At 39.3% G+C, this 18,064-nt stretch overlaps 1 protein-coding gene across 4 annotated transcripts in view; it reads right to left on the bottom strand.

The window, feature by feature from the left end:
- tnrc6b.L (trinucleotide repeat containing 6B L homeolog) overlaps nucleotides 1–12,727 on the bottom strand; it is an 89,850-nt gene extending 77,123 nt beyond the window's left edge. The window contains exons 1-3 of one of the 4 annotated variants that reach the window (XM_018258850.2): nucleotides 12,609–12,727; nucleotides 11,464–11,624; nucleotides 5,257–5,351 (exon numbers count right to left, since the gene is read on the bottom strand). In XM_018258850.2, coding sequence (XP_018114339.1) covers nucleotides 5,257–5,291 — 35 coding nt within the window. In that variant the 5' untranslated portion in view covers nucleotides 5,292–5,351; nucleotides 11,464–11,624; nucleotides 12,609–12,727. Of the gene's footprint in view, nucleotides 1–5,256; nucleotides 5,352–11,463; nucleotides 11,625–12,608 lie in introns of those variants that run through there. The other 3 variants (XM_018258849.2, XM_018258853.2, XM_018258846.2) reach the window with 3 other exon arrangements.
- Nucleotides 12,728–18,064: the final 5,337 nt, after the last annotated feature.

Raw genomic sequence — 18,064 nt, 5'->3', positions numbered from 1 at the left:
TGAAGTGGCTGATTGCCCAAAGTAACCTGTTAGTTATATTAATAAAAGATATTCATATGCTCAATGGGAAAGGATTAAACCAATTACTTAAGCACAGCATTCTGCACTGTTTCTGCATTTATATAATTGGGTAGGAGCTGCCTTACCCCTAAACAGCGATTATAAAGGTAGATCTTATTTTGCTTATACACAATTCCATTTCTTTATATCTTTATACATCACCACACTCCAAACACAGGTCAACTGGTTCCTGATAACACAGACAATAGTGTGTGAATGTGAGGAGTACATGTATAGGATACATTATTCAGAAACCCAGTATCCAGAAAGCTCCTAATTATGGGAAGGCCGTCTCCCATAGACTCCATTTTATCCAAATATTCAAATTTTAAAAAATTATTTCCTTTTTCTCTGTAATAATAAAGCAGTCCCTTGCACTTGATCCCAACTAAGATATAATTAATCCTTATCGGAAGCAAAACCAGCCTATTGGGTTTATTTCATGTTTAAATGATTATCTAGTAGACTTAAGGTATGAAGATCCAAATTATGGAAAACTCCAGGTCCTGAGCATTCTGGATAACAGGTCCCTTACCTGTATTTATAAATAAGTGATGATCACATTACTGTTCCTCTTCATGAGTACAGTGAGAGGTTTGGGATATGTACAATACCGTATACACAAAACACTCCCTCACTGTAACTGTATTATGTTTGACTAAAGCTTACTTGCACATATACTTTAACTTTTGATATCAGCCTTTACAGGAGCAGTGGCCAATCTAAGCATTTAAAGGAAAAATGTTAAGTATAAAGGTGCAGTGTGCACATAATGCATATAATAAAGACCTAATCAAGAAGTTGGCCATTTTATAAACAGGAATGGGATCATGTATCCGGAAAACCCATTATTCTCAAAGTTCTGAATTTCGAAAAAGGCCATCTCGCATAGACTCCACTTAATCCAAATTTGTCGTTGTAATAGAAAAAAAAAACCCAGTACCTTGTATTTGATCCCAACGAGGATATAATTGATCCTTACTGGAAGAAAAAACAGTCTAATGGGTTTATTTAATGTTTACATGATCTTCTAGTAGACTTAAGGTATGAAGATCCAAATTAGCTCCAAAAAGAGCCATTATCTGGAAATGAGTGTGTATATATATATATAGATATAGATATAGATATATACATACAGTAAGGCCCATACATTTTTGGACAGAGACAACTTTTTTCTAATTTTGGTTCTGTACAATTACCACAATGAATTTTAAATGAAACAACTCAGATGCAATTGAACTGCAGACTTTCAGCTTTAATTCAGTGGCATGAACAAAAAACGATTGCATAAAAATGGAACTAAAGCCTTTTTTTAACACAATCACTTAATTTCAGGGGCTGCATTTCATGCAGTTCAACTGCCTCTGAGTTTAATTTGAAATTCATTATAGAACCAAAATGAGAAAAAAGTTGTCTGTCCAAAGATTTATGGGCCTAGCTGTATGTATATATACATTATATCAACACAAACTACGGTAACTCTGTTCACGGGCAATGAGATTGAGATTTTTTTTACATGTTTTTTGTATATTTTATATACCGTACTGATAGGATGGAGTACAAATAAACAAGGTTCTTGCTTGTGTGGATTCAGTATATCTTTGTAGCTCCTTTCTTTTCTAAGTCCTGTAGCTGTGAAGGGATATGAAGGGAAAGATCCCTTATGAGGGGAGAGAGAACATTCTTTCTGTGTGATGAGGGTGGTGGCCACCCAAAAATGGCCAGCAATGGAAAAATAGGCATGGCTTTAGCTGGAACAAACCCTTGCTCATGAGCCTGTACAGCCAGACCATAAAACAATGTCAGTATAGGTACTCATGTATACAAAGCAGTAGATGATGAGGAATGTTCTACAGGATCAATAAGATTTCTACTGCACGTATTTCCTTACAACAATAAGACAGAAGGTGCATAAATACCGTAGTCAGATGGCCTGAGCCATTTCTTCTCTGCATAATTGCATGTATGGGGCTAGCAATACCATGGCAGACAGATCTATACAAGTTTAGAAGAAAAAAATAAAACTAGCAGCCATAAACGGAATTCGTTGTATTACTGAAGTTCAACTTCACTTCTATATGGACAAATTTAATACAGAGAAAAAAATGTTCTGTTAATGGAATAAGCTATAAATTAAGTACAAATGAGTGGATGTAAAACTGTACTTTCAAATAGGGTATAGTTTGCTTTTAACTAAAGGTATAGGATCCGTTACCTGGAAACCTATTAAACAGAAAGCTCCAAATTATGGGAAGACTATCTCCCATAGGCTCCATTTTAATCAAATAATTCAAAATGTTCTCTGTAATAATAAAACAGTACCTTGCCCTTGATTTAAGGATTTAAGGTTTCCAAATCATGAAAAGATTCCTTATTCGGAAACCCCTAGGTCCCAAGCATTCTGAATAACAGGTCCCATACTTGTACAAAGAATAACCACAGCAAACACTCCTATTCAAACTGTCAGTCGAAAGCCGAGACTGGCCTGCTTAGTCATACTTGTTTTCCACAGCTGTTGACGTGAGTGAGGATAAATGTGGTGAGTGGCACTTACTGCTTTATAATGGATTTTCCTGTATATCTGCAACAGAGCCCTATAATTAAAATACAATTTACACATGTTTCTTTGACAGACGAACCTTATGGTACAGATGATTTCTGATGAACCCTTAGCTTAGCTTTCAGCTGCCCAGAGCAAATGTGCAGTGTCACTGACATTCAAAAGACAGACTAAACACTGGGTAGAACTTTGAAGGCCTGCACTACTACTGTTATAGGGCTACTGAAACTCTCTGTTGGTAAAGTAATTTCTGTATATAAAATAAAGCATTTCTAGCCATATTTATATTTACTTCAGTTATCATTTAACAGACATATAGGCTCTAGTAAAAGTCTAACAATTTGACATAAGCAATGTTAGAATGTCATCTTAAATGTATCCATTAAATATTTTTTTCATGCAGAAACTCTCAGACAAGGGTTTATGCATTTCCGTCTTTCATCAAAATCTATTTATTTAATAGCATACGAGTACAGGTATAGAGTCAGTTGTATGGAAACCAGTTATCCAGAAAGCTCCAGATTAAAGGGGTGCCAGCTCCCATAGACTCCATTATATTAAACTAATTCACCTTTTTAAAAATTATTCCCTTTTTCTCTACAATAATTAAACTGTACATTGCACTAGACCCTAACTAAGATATTATTAATCCTTATTGGAGGCAAAACAATCCTAGTGGGTTTGTTTAATGTTTAAATGATTGTTTAGTAGACTAACAGGCCTATTGATCAAACTGTGTAAAAAGTGGAGTAAATAATTATCGCTGATGTTGCCCAGAGCAACCAATCAGCAATTAGTTAGAAAACAAACTCAAAGATCTGAATGGTTGTTATGAGCAACAACACTTGTAATGTTTCACTCCATTTTTTACACAGCATGACAAATAGATCCCTTATGTAGGTATGGAGATCCACGGAGGGGTCTTGCCAGAAAGACCCCTTATCCGAAAAAACCTCAGTTCCTGAGCACTCTGGATAACAGGTCCCATACTGTATATTGATCATCTTATTATTCCTTTAATGCCTGCCCAAAGAAAATCCCTTCTCTAGAAAATATGAATGAGAGCAATGCCTTTTTTTTTCTTGCCACAGAACACCTACAAATAAATATTATCCACAATTAGAAAAGAAATGAAAGCCTAAAATCAAAGGCAAGGGCACACAGGTCCAGACTCTGAGTACATTTGTCCATACATTGATTAGTATCTTGGTGAGCAGGGACAAAGTGCTAAAAATCATCCCCCCGTTACCTGCATGGCAATCTGATGTCAAACAACTGTCAACTGGAAAGGAATAACAATTCAATGACTCTGAATTCAAGCGAGTGCACACAGATTGAAGGCAGCATACATGTGAATGGGGGCGTGTGATTTTGAGAATTCTATCCCTGCTCATTGCTAATCACTCAAAATACTTGGAGCCATCCCATGTCCTATTTCCTTAGTGAACCTCTCAATATTAGCATCCAGAAGCCTTTCAAGTCTGGTGTATTGTGAAGATTGGATTACTGTTTCTGTTGAACTGGACCCAGGCACGTGCCAGCTTTGTAGTGGATGTAAAGCATAGCAATTCATAGGGAGAACACAGGTTACAAAAAATCAATTTTTTTTCTACCATGGATACAGAGCCATAGAGCTCAAGGAGACTGTTTATTTAATAGGACTGCTTGCAGTTAAGTGCACAGTAGTAAACAGCATTGTACCCAAATATGCTGCCACTTGTGATTCTGTAAAACAACAAAGTAATATCAGAGCAACTAAATGCTTGGGATTTCACCACAGTTAAGCAAGGGGTACATGTTTTAGGTAACAATTTTCTAAAGCAGGCTCTCTGCTGTGCCTCCCACTGCAAGTAGCAAGAAATAAGTGTTGAATGCCACAACTTTAAGAATAACATCTGCCATCTATTGTATGTTTCGGCATACTTTTTTCTCCATTGAAAAAGTACTCATAAAAATTATTTTCAGATGTATAGACAAGAATGTGTTAACAACTTCCATAATTATTAAGGAATCTTAAGGAATTTGCTCCGCATTAGCATTGTAGAACATAAGATGCTTTGAAAAAGGTTGGGTGACAAAATATACAGCTCTTCGCGTGCGATATTGCAGCAATATATGCATTTTATGTAGCCAAGGCATTGCATTCAACAATCAACTACTTTATCTTACATATAGCAACAATATTTACACTAAGCATCCAAGGGCATAAGAGAAATATGGGCTTCAGACAGCCAAGCCCAGAAGGGAAGAGCTGGAAACTGAATTGGGCTGCTATATGTTGGAAACTACAGGTCTCTTCACTACATGCATTTGTATAAATAGACCAGGGCTGCCATAATGATTGGCTAAAGTATTAAAGCATTGACTAAATGCTTCTAAAGAGCAGCACTAACCCGCTTGTTGCTCTAAGTGTCAAATGAAATGCCTCTGTCTAGGCAAGATATAGATAAGCTACACAATGTAAAGGTTCTGTACAGAGAAATCAGGCAAATATGTTCACAAGCACCCTACTTTCATTTATAGAAGAAACTGCTGCTATATAAATGTATTGCTTCAATAAGAGCGGGTTTTCTTCGATGCAAACAGGTCGATAAGAATTCAAGGATTCAGAGAACCAACACTTTTCTTCTACTGACCTGGGAACAGCTTTCTTCAGGTGTTTCTCCCTCATTCGTCTGCATGGAAAAGAAAAAGTGTGCAAAACCGTGCAAAAATCACACGCAGGTACTGCCTGTAAGATAAGAGGACCCAGTTCATAAACGTGTTAAACATGAAAATGTATGATAAGGCCAGTACTTTATGTTAGTGCCTCAAGGCAGATTCTCTGCCCGAGTATAAATGCAGACGGAGAGCCAGACGATCTGCAGGCTTAAACAAGCAGAGGCTAGCAGATCAGCTGATTCTCAGCCTGTGTACAATTAGCCCCATGTTTAAGCGAAAGGCACATAAGTAAATGATAAACATACACCAGTTTTATATGCCATTGGCCTTGACTGATAATAATAGCAATAATTTACTGGGTTATTCTTACCACACAATCCAGATATAGAACTCAGTATAATCACACAATTGCTCTAAGTATCTATCTTGGAACCAAGATAACATGTATGAACAATATAATTGGATTTTTTTTGGTATTGTGGCACACATGAGCAATAATTCCCTAAAAATGCAGATCTTGAATGTTAAAATCAATGGATACCAACTGCCATAAGCTCAAACAGCATGCTACGTGCATTATCATTACATAATACCACATACAGGTATGGAATTCATGATTAGGAATGTTCGAGACAGGGGATTTTAAAATGAAATCATTAAAATAAGTATTGTTTGCTTAAAGGAGAAGAAAAGGTAAAAAAACATCCTTACTTAGTTTAGTAAAGGGCAATGTGAATGGCACCTGTTTAACTTTACTGCTTTCCTAATGTTAGCCTTAGTAAACATCATTGTAGTTCCTGTTAGGGACCAGCACATGTGCAGATGAGGTGTTTTATGTACCCAGTGCCTGTGCCAAATTCCCTAGTGTTTGATACATCTAGGATGAAAAAAAAACCCAAAACATTGAATATGTGCACAGTAAAGCCGGGGGGAAGTGGTGTCACAATAATCCAAAATGGATATCAGTAACTATTCCTAGCAAGAAACTAGTTGTGTGCTGGTACAGAGCTTTGTGAGCAATCTGTGGGGAAAAACCTAGCTGTTAATACTGAGCACCATGAAGTCTGTGCTTAGGCATAATACCTATTATTTACCTTTGCCTCTCCTAATGGGATATGGCATTCATATATTATGTAGATGATGGTCTCAAATCATCACCCTCTGAGGACACAGCAATCAGTTTACTTAAAGGAGAAGGAAAGCCCCAGGGCGCAAAACCCCTCCCCCCCTCCCCTGTGTTGCCCCACTCCCTCCTCCCCCCTGGCCTACCTGTCCCCCTGGGCAAATGCCCCTAACTTGTTACTCACCCCTCTGCGCAGGTTCTGTCCACGGAGTTCACAGTCGCCATCTTCTCCCACGCGTGTCTTTTTCCTGCTCTGACCGGCGTCTTCTAGCGCATGCGCAGTAGGAACAGGTACCGGTACAGCTCTATTGCGCATGCGCCGAATGTCACGAAGTGAAATCGGAAAACTTCGTGACATTCGGCGCATGCGCAGTAGAGCTGTACCGGTACCTGTTCCTACTGCGCATGCGCCAGAAGACGCCGGTCAGAGCAGGAAGAAGACGCACGTGGGAGAAGATGGCGACTGTGAACTCTGTGGACAGAACCTGCGCAGAGGGGTGAGTAACAAGTTAGGGGCATTTGCCCAGGGGGACAGGTAGGCCAGGGGGGAGGAGGGAGGGGGGGCAACACAGGGGAGGGGTTTTGCGCCCTGGGGCTTTCCTTCTCCTTTAAGAGAACACAAGACATGCTGGCCTGCTCCAACCTCAGACTTCACAAAATAGCCTCCAACAGCATACAGGTAATGGAAGCCTTCCCATACCAACATCATGCTAGTGACTTAAGAGACTTAGATTTAGGAACAGACACTTTACCTGTGCAACGCAGCCTTGTGGGTTTTCTGGATAGTGGGTTTCATAAAAAAAATCCCTCTGCCGTTAAAGGATAAGTAAACCTTTAAAATAAGTGAATGTAAATTGGATGAGGGTGCTATTCTGAGATAGTTTGCAATATACATTCATTATTAATTTTGTTTTTATTTCAATATATTAAAGGATACATGTACTGTTAATATGAATGAATTTTCTATAACAACGCCACCTGCTGGTCAGTTTCCAACCAGTCTGACCACCAAGTAGTCAAGGAAGTTGTCAGGAGAAAGAAAGAGGCTGCTCTGTTCTTCTGCTTAGGAAAGATGTGAGAAAGGTTTCTAATTTTAAGTAGAAGAACATCAGAGCAGCCTCTTTCTTTCTCCTGACAATTCCGTGACTACTTGGTGGTCAGACTGGTTGGAAACTGACCAGCAGGTGGAGCTGTTGTAACAAAATTCATTCATATTAACAGTACATGTATACTTAAATATCTTGGAATTAACAAATACATAATGAATGTAAATTACAAAAGTGCTTAAAATAGCACACTCATCCATTTTACAATCACTTATTTTAAAGGTTTACTTATTCTTTAAATTAATATGTCTGTCTACATTATGGCTGATCTTACGATACGCAATTTTAGAAAAATTCTGACCGTACCTGATGCAACCCCATGTGTAATAAAAGACATGAATGGCATCTGCCTGTCACTACACACTACACTACACTACACATAGTATGAGTTCCAGACAGAGAATGCTCAATTGGTTATTTAAGGACAAATTATGCCCCATGTAAGCAGTTACAGGTGGATATGCTTCAATACAGTGTTACATTATCCTACGAATAGGAAATGTTGACAATAAATATGCAAAACAACAGCATTACATTTTGGAATGTCTGATAAGGCTTTTGCTAGAGTGATGAAAGTTGCTCATACCTGGTCTACATTCGACAAACAGTTGAACCAGATCAGATTCTGGTATTCCCTCCATCAATGAAAAATACATGTGAAGGATGATAGCTTGCACTACAGTTCACTGAAAAGTATTTGTTACCTTTACATTTGTTATTCAAGACTGTGATAACTTTCAATAGTGCATTGTTGATCCCCCTAAATTCTGGTGCAGAATTTCAGCACCACTCTAACTCAGTCCCACTGTGTCACCAGCTCCACTCAAGGTTGTGAGATAAACCCTCACAAACTGATCCTTGCTCAAACTTTCTTTATACACCTGATACAAGGACACCTGGACCATGTGCGACCGTTGCAACTAATCAAATGCTATATGTAAAAGGACCAAAATAAAGCAGGATGTTATTCTGCAAAGTCTAGGCTCAGAATATCAGTCTTAACATTAGTCACCATCAAGGGATTTTAACATACATATGTGTATATGATTCACTATCAGCTATCAGACTGCAAGCAATTGTTCTGTGCATAAGCTCCCAGGTTTTTACTTTCTGCTAAATACACAACAATCTTACAACTGGTCTTCCCAAATCACACTAGGATCAAATCTGAAATGCAAAAAAATGGGCTTACACAAAGCAATAAAACCCTCTATATTAATATCAGTATGGAAGAGTTCTAGCGATTTTCTTTTTGCAGTTATTACAGCAACACAACTGGGATCTTTCAATCACCTATAGATTGCACCGAGTAGCTGCAAAAATGCACTTGTCACCAAGTACAGCATTTAGAACTCAGAAGCAGCTTTCTTTCAAATACAACATTATTGTCCTCATTTCTTAAAGCATAGACAAAGCACCTCATCCTTTGTGCGGCAACCCACAGATTGCACCCGGAGACGTAACTCTTGAACAAAGTTGTCTCTCATAATAATACAGCGCTACGGTTTTCTCCATTCAGAAGGGGAAATAGATAATTGGCACATGGGCATTCCCTGGAATCCCCCACAGTGTACGTGGCAGGAACACAATGGTTTGGGAGAACTGCATTTACATCCCTGCAACATGTGCTGGATTTTTAATCTTCTGCAAGGTGCAGGGCACTGCATGCAACAGCCACTGACATAAGTGTGAGAGTTTTCAATACATTGGTCTCCCATTAGTCCCCTTGCAGCTGTGGTAGAGTCCTGGGCGGAACCAATTTCTAAGACCCGGACCCGACCCGTAATACGCATATTTACCCACTTTGATCCACTACCCGACCCAGACTTGCAACTGCCTTATCCGCAACCCAATAACCACCATCAGTGATGGTGCTGCCAACCCAGAAATGATGTCATCAAAAGTGGGCAGGGACAGAAACAAATTTTGTAAAACTTTAAAAGGAGTAAAATATAGACAATATTACATAAGATAAGAAATTTAGATGAGACCCGCATCTATACCCGTACCTGAAAATCCTCCCCTCATTCGCATGGTGGACGCTTTTTTTGCGGGTACCCGACCTGCTGCAGGACTCTAAGCTGTGGCATCAGTACATGACCTCATATGTATGTCTGCTAGAATTACTTTAGACCAATATAACGCTTATGTATGATGTTATACATCTTAGCAAGAAAAACTATAACCCTATGTTTATTTTCCCATAAACAGAGAGCAGTAATTAGAGAAATGTTTATTGCGTGCAAATGACATCTATGCCTTGCAAACATGTATTTCCACAATTAGACTTGAGCTGCAGTATTGCTTCCTTCGATCGAGCAGATCTTTGTCTGACTAAGCCACCCAAAAGGTGGGCGAAAGCAAGCTGATCCAAAAATTTAGTTCTCCGGTGAATGACTGAATCACACAGAGAATCCATATGTAGCAATCTAGGGCCGAAAAGATAGCACAGGACACCAAGCTTCACTCCAGAGAGGTACCAGTAATATTTTCAGTGACTCCACTCCATTTTGCTGGTCTAGCAAAAGTACAACACATTTCCCCTTATCTCCTTTAGTTTATCAATCTATGTAAAAACAGCAGTAATCCAAGAATATTACCTATACCAAGAGATACATTGAATTCAAAATGTTATAATGAATTCACTTAGATTCTGCAGAACCCCAAATTAATTTACACACTAACTTGCAAAAGCAAATTAGTATACTGCGTAAAATTGAAACTGATGCAGTTTGTTCAGGCATTCCTTGGTAACAAGAGGGGGTACTTTATTCACTATATCACGTACTGCTTTCTCCTTTGTGTTAAGCTTTTAAGAAACATATTTCAGATGTAAAATATGAAGGGACACCCAAACATATTACCCTGACAGTCATAGCCATAGATTATATGTTCTGCTGCAGGTAAGCATATAAAAAAGGCAACAGGCAGAGCAGCAGAACTTTATTTTGTTTATTTAAATGTCAAGAGTTTGTGAACTAATAGTGTCATACAGCAAAGCAAGTTTGGGTACAGAAGACCAGACCCTCCCAATAATGAGAAAACTGCCATTAACATGCAGCTGTTCAGTCTTAAAAGCTATACAAATAAAACCACAGGGAAAGCCAAACGGCTGTTCACCTGATGATCACCTACATCAGTTGCTACTAACAAAACCCAGCAAGAGAACTGGATACCTAGTTTTATGTTCTGCTTGGAATCATGAAAGAAAGATTTTAAAGGATGAATTCACTGGCTGTGCCAATATGTTAAGTCTGCCAAGGGATGACTGGGAGTTAGAGGAACTATGCTGCTTTATCCCTGGGCCAGTGCATTTTTTCCTTTAAAAAAAATTAACAATGTAGGGGGGGAAGTAACGAATTTAATGGGGGTGACCCCCCAGTGAATTCTTATTTCCATGTCCTTTAAAATGTAAATGGTAGAAAAATGGTAAAAAGAAAGGAGAAAGCATTTAAAATCTAACATTATTTGTTGCGTAGTATTTGAAGTTTTACGAAGATGAACTACTCTTTCAGTGCCATGAACTACAGAATCTATACATCTGGTGTAAACAGACCATAGGCTAAGTCTCTCTGCTAGCTAAATACCGTCAATTCCGCCCTATACCATCTTGCATGTGCAGTCACTAACAGGACTGGTATCTGCCTATCACTGAGTACATAGGGAGTTTTTTTTAAACAGTAAGTGCACACAAGCATTTTCTAGCTGAAATTAAACCTGTATGTGCTGTGACAGGCAGATGATGTCAGCGACTACACACACAGAGAAGCATCGGGTGGATATCTGCCAGCAGAAAAACTGCCTAGTGTGTCATTTGCATAGTGCAAGCACTATCACTTCTACATTTCCAGTTGTTTTTTTTTCATTTACACTATGATAACGTTGACAGTACAAAGTGGAATAAAAAAAGCACCAACACGGAGACATGAAAGCCAATTAAAACACTAAATTACCTACTTGTGAATATGTAGATATCAGTGGATTCTCCGATGTTCTTCCTTGTCGAGTGATCAAAATCAAAATTGTGATCCCTTTACCTGGTCAGAGAGTAATTACAGCCAGCAAGGTGGAGACTCCTGGGCACTGTCAAAGTACAGAGCAACAGACAAAAGCCCTAGAGGAAACAGAATGAAGAACTAAGTCATACAAATTCTGCACCTGACGACCATTACAGCAAAATGTGATTAAATGTGCTGCTGATGCATGACTAAATACACCTAGAATAATAGGAAATGCCATGGATAGTCTGGAAACAATCATTTGCCTAAACAGGACATTGTGATCAAGCAGAAATATCTACTTTTTTTTCTCTAAGGGATAACAATATGACTTCCTAATAAGTAGAGGGTTATAGTTCAACTGTCAGTGGCAGCTAAAAACGTATTTGCTTTTGAACACTGTCGATGCCTTTCTGTTCTCTGCACTGGGGGGTCTGACTATTGAAACAATGTAGCAGAAGCCAGCTGATCAACTGACTTGTCTTGGATAAAGGAGAGCCGACTTCTGCTACAGTGTTGCTAACATTCTGAACCAGCGCTGCAGAAAAGGACAAACAGATGTTTTCAGCTGCATTTGCATTTTTATATACCTTGAACCCCCCCCCCCCCCCCAGCAGTTTCAATGAATGTAAAGTGCAGAAAGTATTGTTGTAGTTGATTGCGATATAAAATACAACTGAATGTGCTGCTTGTTGTTGCAGGGATGGCATGTGTGCTCTGCAGTTTCCTACTGGTAGGGGTGGGCTGCCATATTGAATGTCTCTCGTAGCCATAAGCATATGCAGCTCTCGCAATGAGCCTATTCCAATATTACAAGCACTGAAGCAACACACAGACGCTATGTGCAAAGCGCAGGCTGTGCTCCCATAAATGGTTGTAAGGTAAAGCTTGCATAATGTACATGACCCCCTAGCCGCACTCTAATGCTATTTACCTCGCCATTTCTATGACTATCTCACAGGCCCTCCAGCCCAGCAGCTCTAGAAGGCCGCACAATAAGCAGCTTTACAACCCGCCTCCCAATTTTGCACTAAGGGCCAACACTATAAAGCTCCCCAGCCCACATTCCTCTCACGGTGCCCTCATTTGCCCCACCTCACCGGTTACCCCGTTACTCCCACCTCGGCCAGCACCGCGCTCTCCAGGCTGACTGCACCACAACAAGCTCCTCCTTCTGGTAGCAACACCACAACATGACTCGCACCGATTACGCCCTCGTAATGTGCCGATTGGACAGCAGCTCCAAATCGTCCGGCGTGGATTGGCTAACAACTGCTGTCATTCAACAAGGACCGCCTACCAGTCTGGCCTTAACCCTGAGTGGCTAGAAGCAGCCTTCTCGTTTTCTCGTCTGGAAACTATCGGAAGCGACGTACCAGAGCCTGCGTTCCACGCCTCGTTCGAAAGTGTTACTGGGGCAATGATGTCATTACAAGTGTTTTTCTCCTCTGGAGCTTTCGACAGTGAATTCATTTTGCAGCCATTTTGTTGATGTACTCTATAATTTATTTCACATTTTGTAGCGTGAATAATAAATCTAAATGATAGCAAGCGAATGGTGTTCTATGCGTGTATATTCTGTATGCTGGACTCTGTTTCATTGCCCTAAATAACTGGCTGATATTTCCGTATTCTGCTGTGGCAGGAATTCTGCAGAATATGAAGCAAGCTGACTAGTAGCTATGGTTTGCCAGTGCCACTTAGCCTTGAAGAATCTTTTTTCATTGTTATTAATAGGGGAAAAGATAAGGCTGGTATTTTGGCCACTTAGAGTCAGGGCACACGTGCAGATTCAGGGAGATTAGTTGCCGGCGGGATGACACTCGGAGCACTTCATTTTGCAAAGTTGCCTTACGAGGAAACTTCGGACTACTTCGGAAAAACGAAGCGCTCAGAGTGCCATCCCGCCAGTTGGCGGGGATGTAAACTGCCGGTGGGATGGCACTCGGAGCGCTTCGTTTTCCGAAGGCACCTGAAGTTTCCTCGTGAGGCAACTTCGGAAAACGAACAGCTCTGAGTGCCATCTCGGCAGCAATTTACACTCTAGCCGGCGGGAGGCAGTTCAGGGAGATTAGTCACCCCGAAGAAGAGATTTGTCGCCGGGCGACTAATCTCCTCGAATCTGAGCGTGTGCCTTGACCTAAATGTGGAGCCCTGATTATTTTGTTTGCTGGTAAAATAAGAAGACAAAAAAGCCTAAGAAGCTATTGCATAAATTGATATGTAGGGACAGGTAGATACATAATACTCCCTTAATAATATGCATAATATAGTATAATAATAATACCATATTGGCCCTTTAGAAGCTCTGGTCTATCGTGGCAACTAAAATCCACAAACTTCTACAAAAAGCTGAGGGATAATATGTGCTGTAAAATCAACTCTACGGTGCTGGGAAATCTTTATTATAATATAATTAAAATGTACTGACCCACAGCCATACACATTTCATACCCATATCTGCCTATGATTAAGTGCCATTTGGACATAAAATGTTGACTCTAAATGCTTAATCCTGCCCTCTTGATATGTTTGGTTACCCCTCCATTGCTTATTTAGTCCTCGTAGGGTAATGGAATGGAATCTGTGAGTGTGCCAGCCACCATACTTTTTTTGGGCATCCAGATGGATGGGAATACAAGTGAATCAATTATCTGAAATCACAATTGACTCACAGTGTGCCATATTCATTAAGTGCTGTGTAACTGGTTGGTCTGCAGCGCTTTTTTATGTTCCTAAATCCAATCTCTGGCAAGTATAGTTTTGCCTGTCTATGTTTTGCCACATGGGTGTTGGATCCCATTGACTAGATATGTGCATTCACAGGATAGAAGCCACATTGGGTTTATAAGTATCTCTAAAAGTGCCACTAGGTGGCAGTAAGAGAAAAACACTTGACAGAGGGTGGAGGGCCACTCAGAATTTTACAAATCAGTTATGCTGCCCTAAAGCAATGAGGGCCTATTAGAATATATGATAAGTGCTGTCTTTGAAGGTAATGCAATCTGTTAGAAAACATGTCCATTCTATAGAAGTGACACTACTATATACTATAAGGTGAAAATGTATTTTAAGTGCAATTTACTAGAATGTTGAACACTCCTGGAAAACTGTGTGACTTTTGGGAAAGTTCAGAATTATGGAAAGGCTGTCTTCCATAGACTCCATTATAATTGAATAAACCAATTTTTATAAAGGGGCTCTCCACACACATAACTTAAGCTTTTTGAAAAGTAATTTTAATTTCAATCAACTTTGCAATATACATCAATTAAAAAATATGCAGACTTTTCATGATATTTAATGGTTAGCCCCCTGCTCTCCTGCTGATATGTCTGACTACTTTGCTAAGCTGGCTGACTACTGTTACTTTTTATCAGCAGCCAGCTGTCCTTAGCCTGCATCCTCCAAACCCCACAATTCCCTGCACACACATCAAAGTGCAATGCATTGTGGGTTATGTAGTTCCTGCATGCTGTCTGTAAGCGGTGGAAAAGTTGTTACAATTTGTAACATAAGTATTAAGTCCCTCCTTCCCTGCCAGGATTTCAAATGACACAGAAAGAGAAGAACTGTTACACAGCTGGATTTCAGCATAGAAAATGGCATTTATTAATACCTTTTGAAGAATCAGGTAACTGTGATGGGTATATTAGGGGTTTCTGTGTTATGTGGGCCTCTTTATCAAATTTTGGTTTGGAAGCTGGAGTTCCCCTTTAAAAATTATTTCCCTTTTCTCTGTAATAATAAAACAGTACCTTGTACTTGACCCAAACCAAGATATAATAAATCCTTATTGGAAGCAAAACTAGCCTATTGGGTTTATTTATTGTATACATGATGTTCTAGTAGACTTAAGGTATAAAGATCCAAACTACAGAAAGATCCATTATCTGGAAAACCCCAGGTTCCTAGCATTCTGGATAACAGATCACATACCTGTAATATGTGTAATTATACAGCATCTCTCCATTTAGGGTATGGACAAACAGTTGATATGACCCTGATAAATGTAAGAGGAAACTGACCCCCACCCCCCCCCATACACACACACACTCACCAAATCCCTGTGCAGCAGAGGGGGGCATTGCCCCTTTCACAAATACAATGGAAAATGTAGTGAAAGACAAAAAAATCTCCTAAAAATGTTAAGTTATTCCCAGTTCCTAATGTGTACAATACACTCATAGTCAGGGCCGGATTTACATAGTGGGTGCCCCTAGGCCCACTGTCATTCATCGCCCCTGTCCCCTCCCATTTATTCATGCAAATTTTCATCATCTGAACCAGAGCAATGGGGATTGGCGCATGGGAAATTAAAAAAATGATTGTATCTCCCCAGTGTTTATGAACCAATGTGGGTGTGGTTGGGCAGCATGCCGCCCCCCTAAAATCCTGCCATCCTAGGCCCGGGCCTAGGTGGCCTTTCCAAAAATCCGGGCCTGCTCATAGTAATCCTAGAAATATATGTCATTCCTTGAACTGGAGAACTAGTTGCATGTGCACCTGCATGTCAGCAGTTTAATAAAACACTCTTTAATTTGTCTCATTCATTTTACACATAATCTATATATTATACATAAATCAATGTACTTTTTACCCAAGGAAAGGGCACTATTACACCTATAAATAATAATCTCTTTATTAGTGCAGAGTTTTGGCAGGTTTTTGTGCCACAAAGCTTTGCATAAAAAAAAAAACACAAGCAGCATACAGTTTTCTCCCCTTTATAACTAAAAAATGTTGTAGAACACATCCAACTGATTAAAATGATGGGTTTCTTGAAAGTTATTCCATTTTAAACAGAATGTGTGTCTTGCCCCAGTTCCATTGCAACCGATCCATAAGATCTGCATCCAATGAAAAGTGGTGAGAAATGGCACTGCAAGTAACAGCAAGTGACAAAATTATTGATCCTATCATACAGCTGCAAAAACTTTAGAATGCAGCATCTTTTGACAATGGCAGATGCCTGGTTTGTATCAGCTGGTTCTGTTCTATTGTAAAAAAAAAATACAGTTCAGTATACATCAGCCTTTCTTTTGGAGGCTTCTCCTTAGCATGATGACATCAAGATACGTGTACATTCTTATAACTGCAGTAGCACCTTTTGTGCTTCTAAACTGTAAATTGGACTGGAAATATGTTTTTCCGAGTAACAATGAAATCTCCATGAAGAAAAAATAAAAACAAAATAAATATTATTGTCCTTTATTTACATAGTGCTATGTTTTACAGAGATGATACTGTATATCATTCACATAAGTCCCTAACCCAGTGGAGCTTACAGTCTAATTTTCCTAACATATTCACACACTGGTCAGTTAACCTGCCTGTATGGTTTTGGAGTGTGGAAGAAAATCAAAGTAACTGGAGGAAAACAATGTAAGCATGGTAATAACATACAAACTCTTTGCATATATTGGCATAGATATATGCATATGCATAGATTGGCATAGATGGAATCAACATAAAGCAGAGGGAAAAAGGTGGTAGCTCACCAAAGTTAATGTGGGGTCCAAGTGCACCAGGAACAAAAGCAAAGAGAGCAGGCACACATGAAAATCCCATAGAGTCAGGCAGAAAAAAATTATTGAAGTATTGAAATAAAGTACTGACACATAAGTAAAGTCGTATGCGTTTTGTGATTTCATGGCACTTACGTATGAGTTAATAAACTTCAGATTTTTTTTATGTCTGACTCCGTGGGATATTCATGTGTGCCTTCTCACTGTCTTTGTTTATGGCTGGAAATAAATCCCATAACAAACAAGGGAAAGTTGTGCTCATTACTATTTTTTAAAACCATTAGGCGGGGGTGCAATGAGGCTGTGACCACAAAATACATATAGTCAACTACAAGAGTCCTCTGCACTCAACCCATTATCAATATATTTAAGACAGAGACATTTTGTGCATACTGCTACTAAAAAATGCCTTACCCTTTAAACAACACAGGGATTGTTTGTCCATATATTGCAATATATTTAAGCTGGCCAACTACGTCAAAGTCATCCCATATCTGGCCAGTCCTACGCTTAATTTTCATTTTCAACAATCCCTGTGTTGTTTAGAGGGTAAGGCATTTTTTAGTAGCAGTATGCACAAAATGTCTCTGTCTTAAATATATTGATAATGGGTTGAGAGCAGAGGACTCTTGTAGTTGGAAATAAATCCCAATATCCCAGCCCTGCAAGGCAGCAATGCAAACCTATGTGGCACTATGGTATGTGGCCCTTAGCAGATGTTGTAGCATACAGTTATTGGAAAACAGCAATTAGGTCCCGGTCATAATTTAAAGCCAATTACCTATATTAACAATAAAAAGTATAGTAAAAGAAAAACATAAAGTTAATTGTCCTGTAAGTTAATAAAAAAAAAAAAGTTTAATTTAATGAGTTTTCCAACACAATAGAATTGTTTTCAGCAACATCGACTTCTATTTGGATTACCTCTTGCAAAATGTAATAAGTAATTGGGATTAGCAATGCACACGAACACATTATTTACTGGCACTATCACACATAACCACCCACACCAAAGGCTGCCTGGGGGA

The sequence above is a fragment of the Xenopus laevis genome, chromosome 4L (assembly GCF_017654675.1).
Source record: "Xenopus laevis strain J_2021 chromosome 4L, Xenopus_laevis_v10.1, whole genome shotgun sequence".
Taxonomy (NCBI): domain Eukaryota; kingdom Metazoa; phylum Chordata; class Amphibia; order Anura; family Pipidae; genus Xenopus; species Xenopus laevis.
This window is presented reverse-complemented; position numbering and strand designations above follow the sequence as displayed.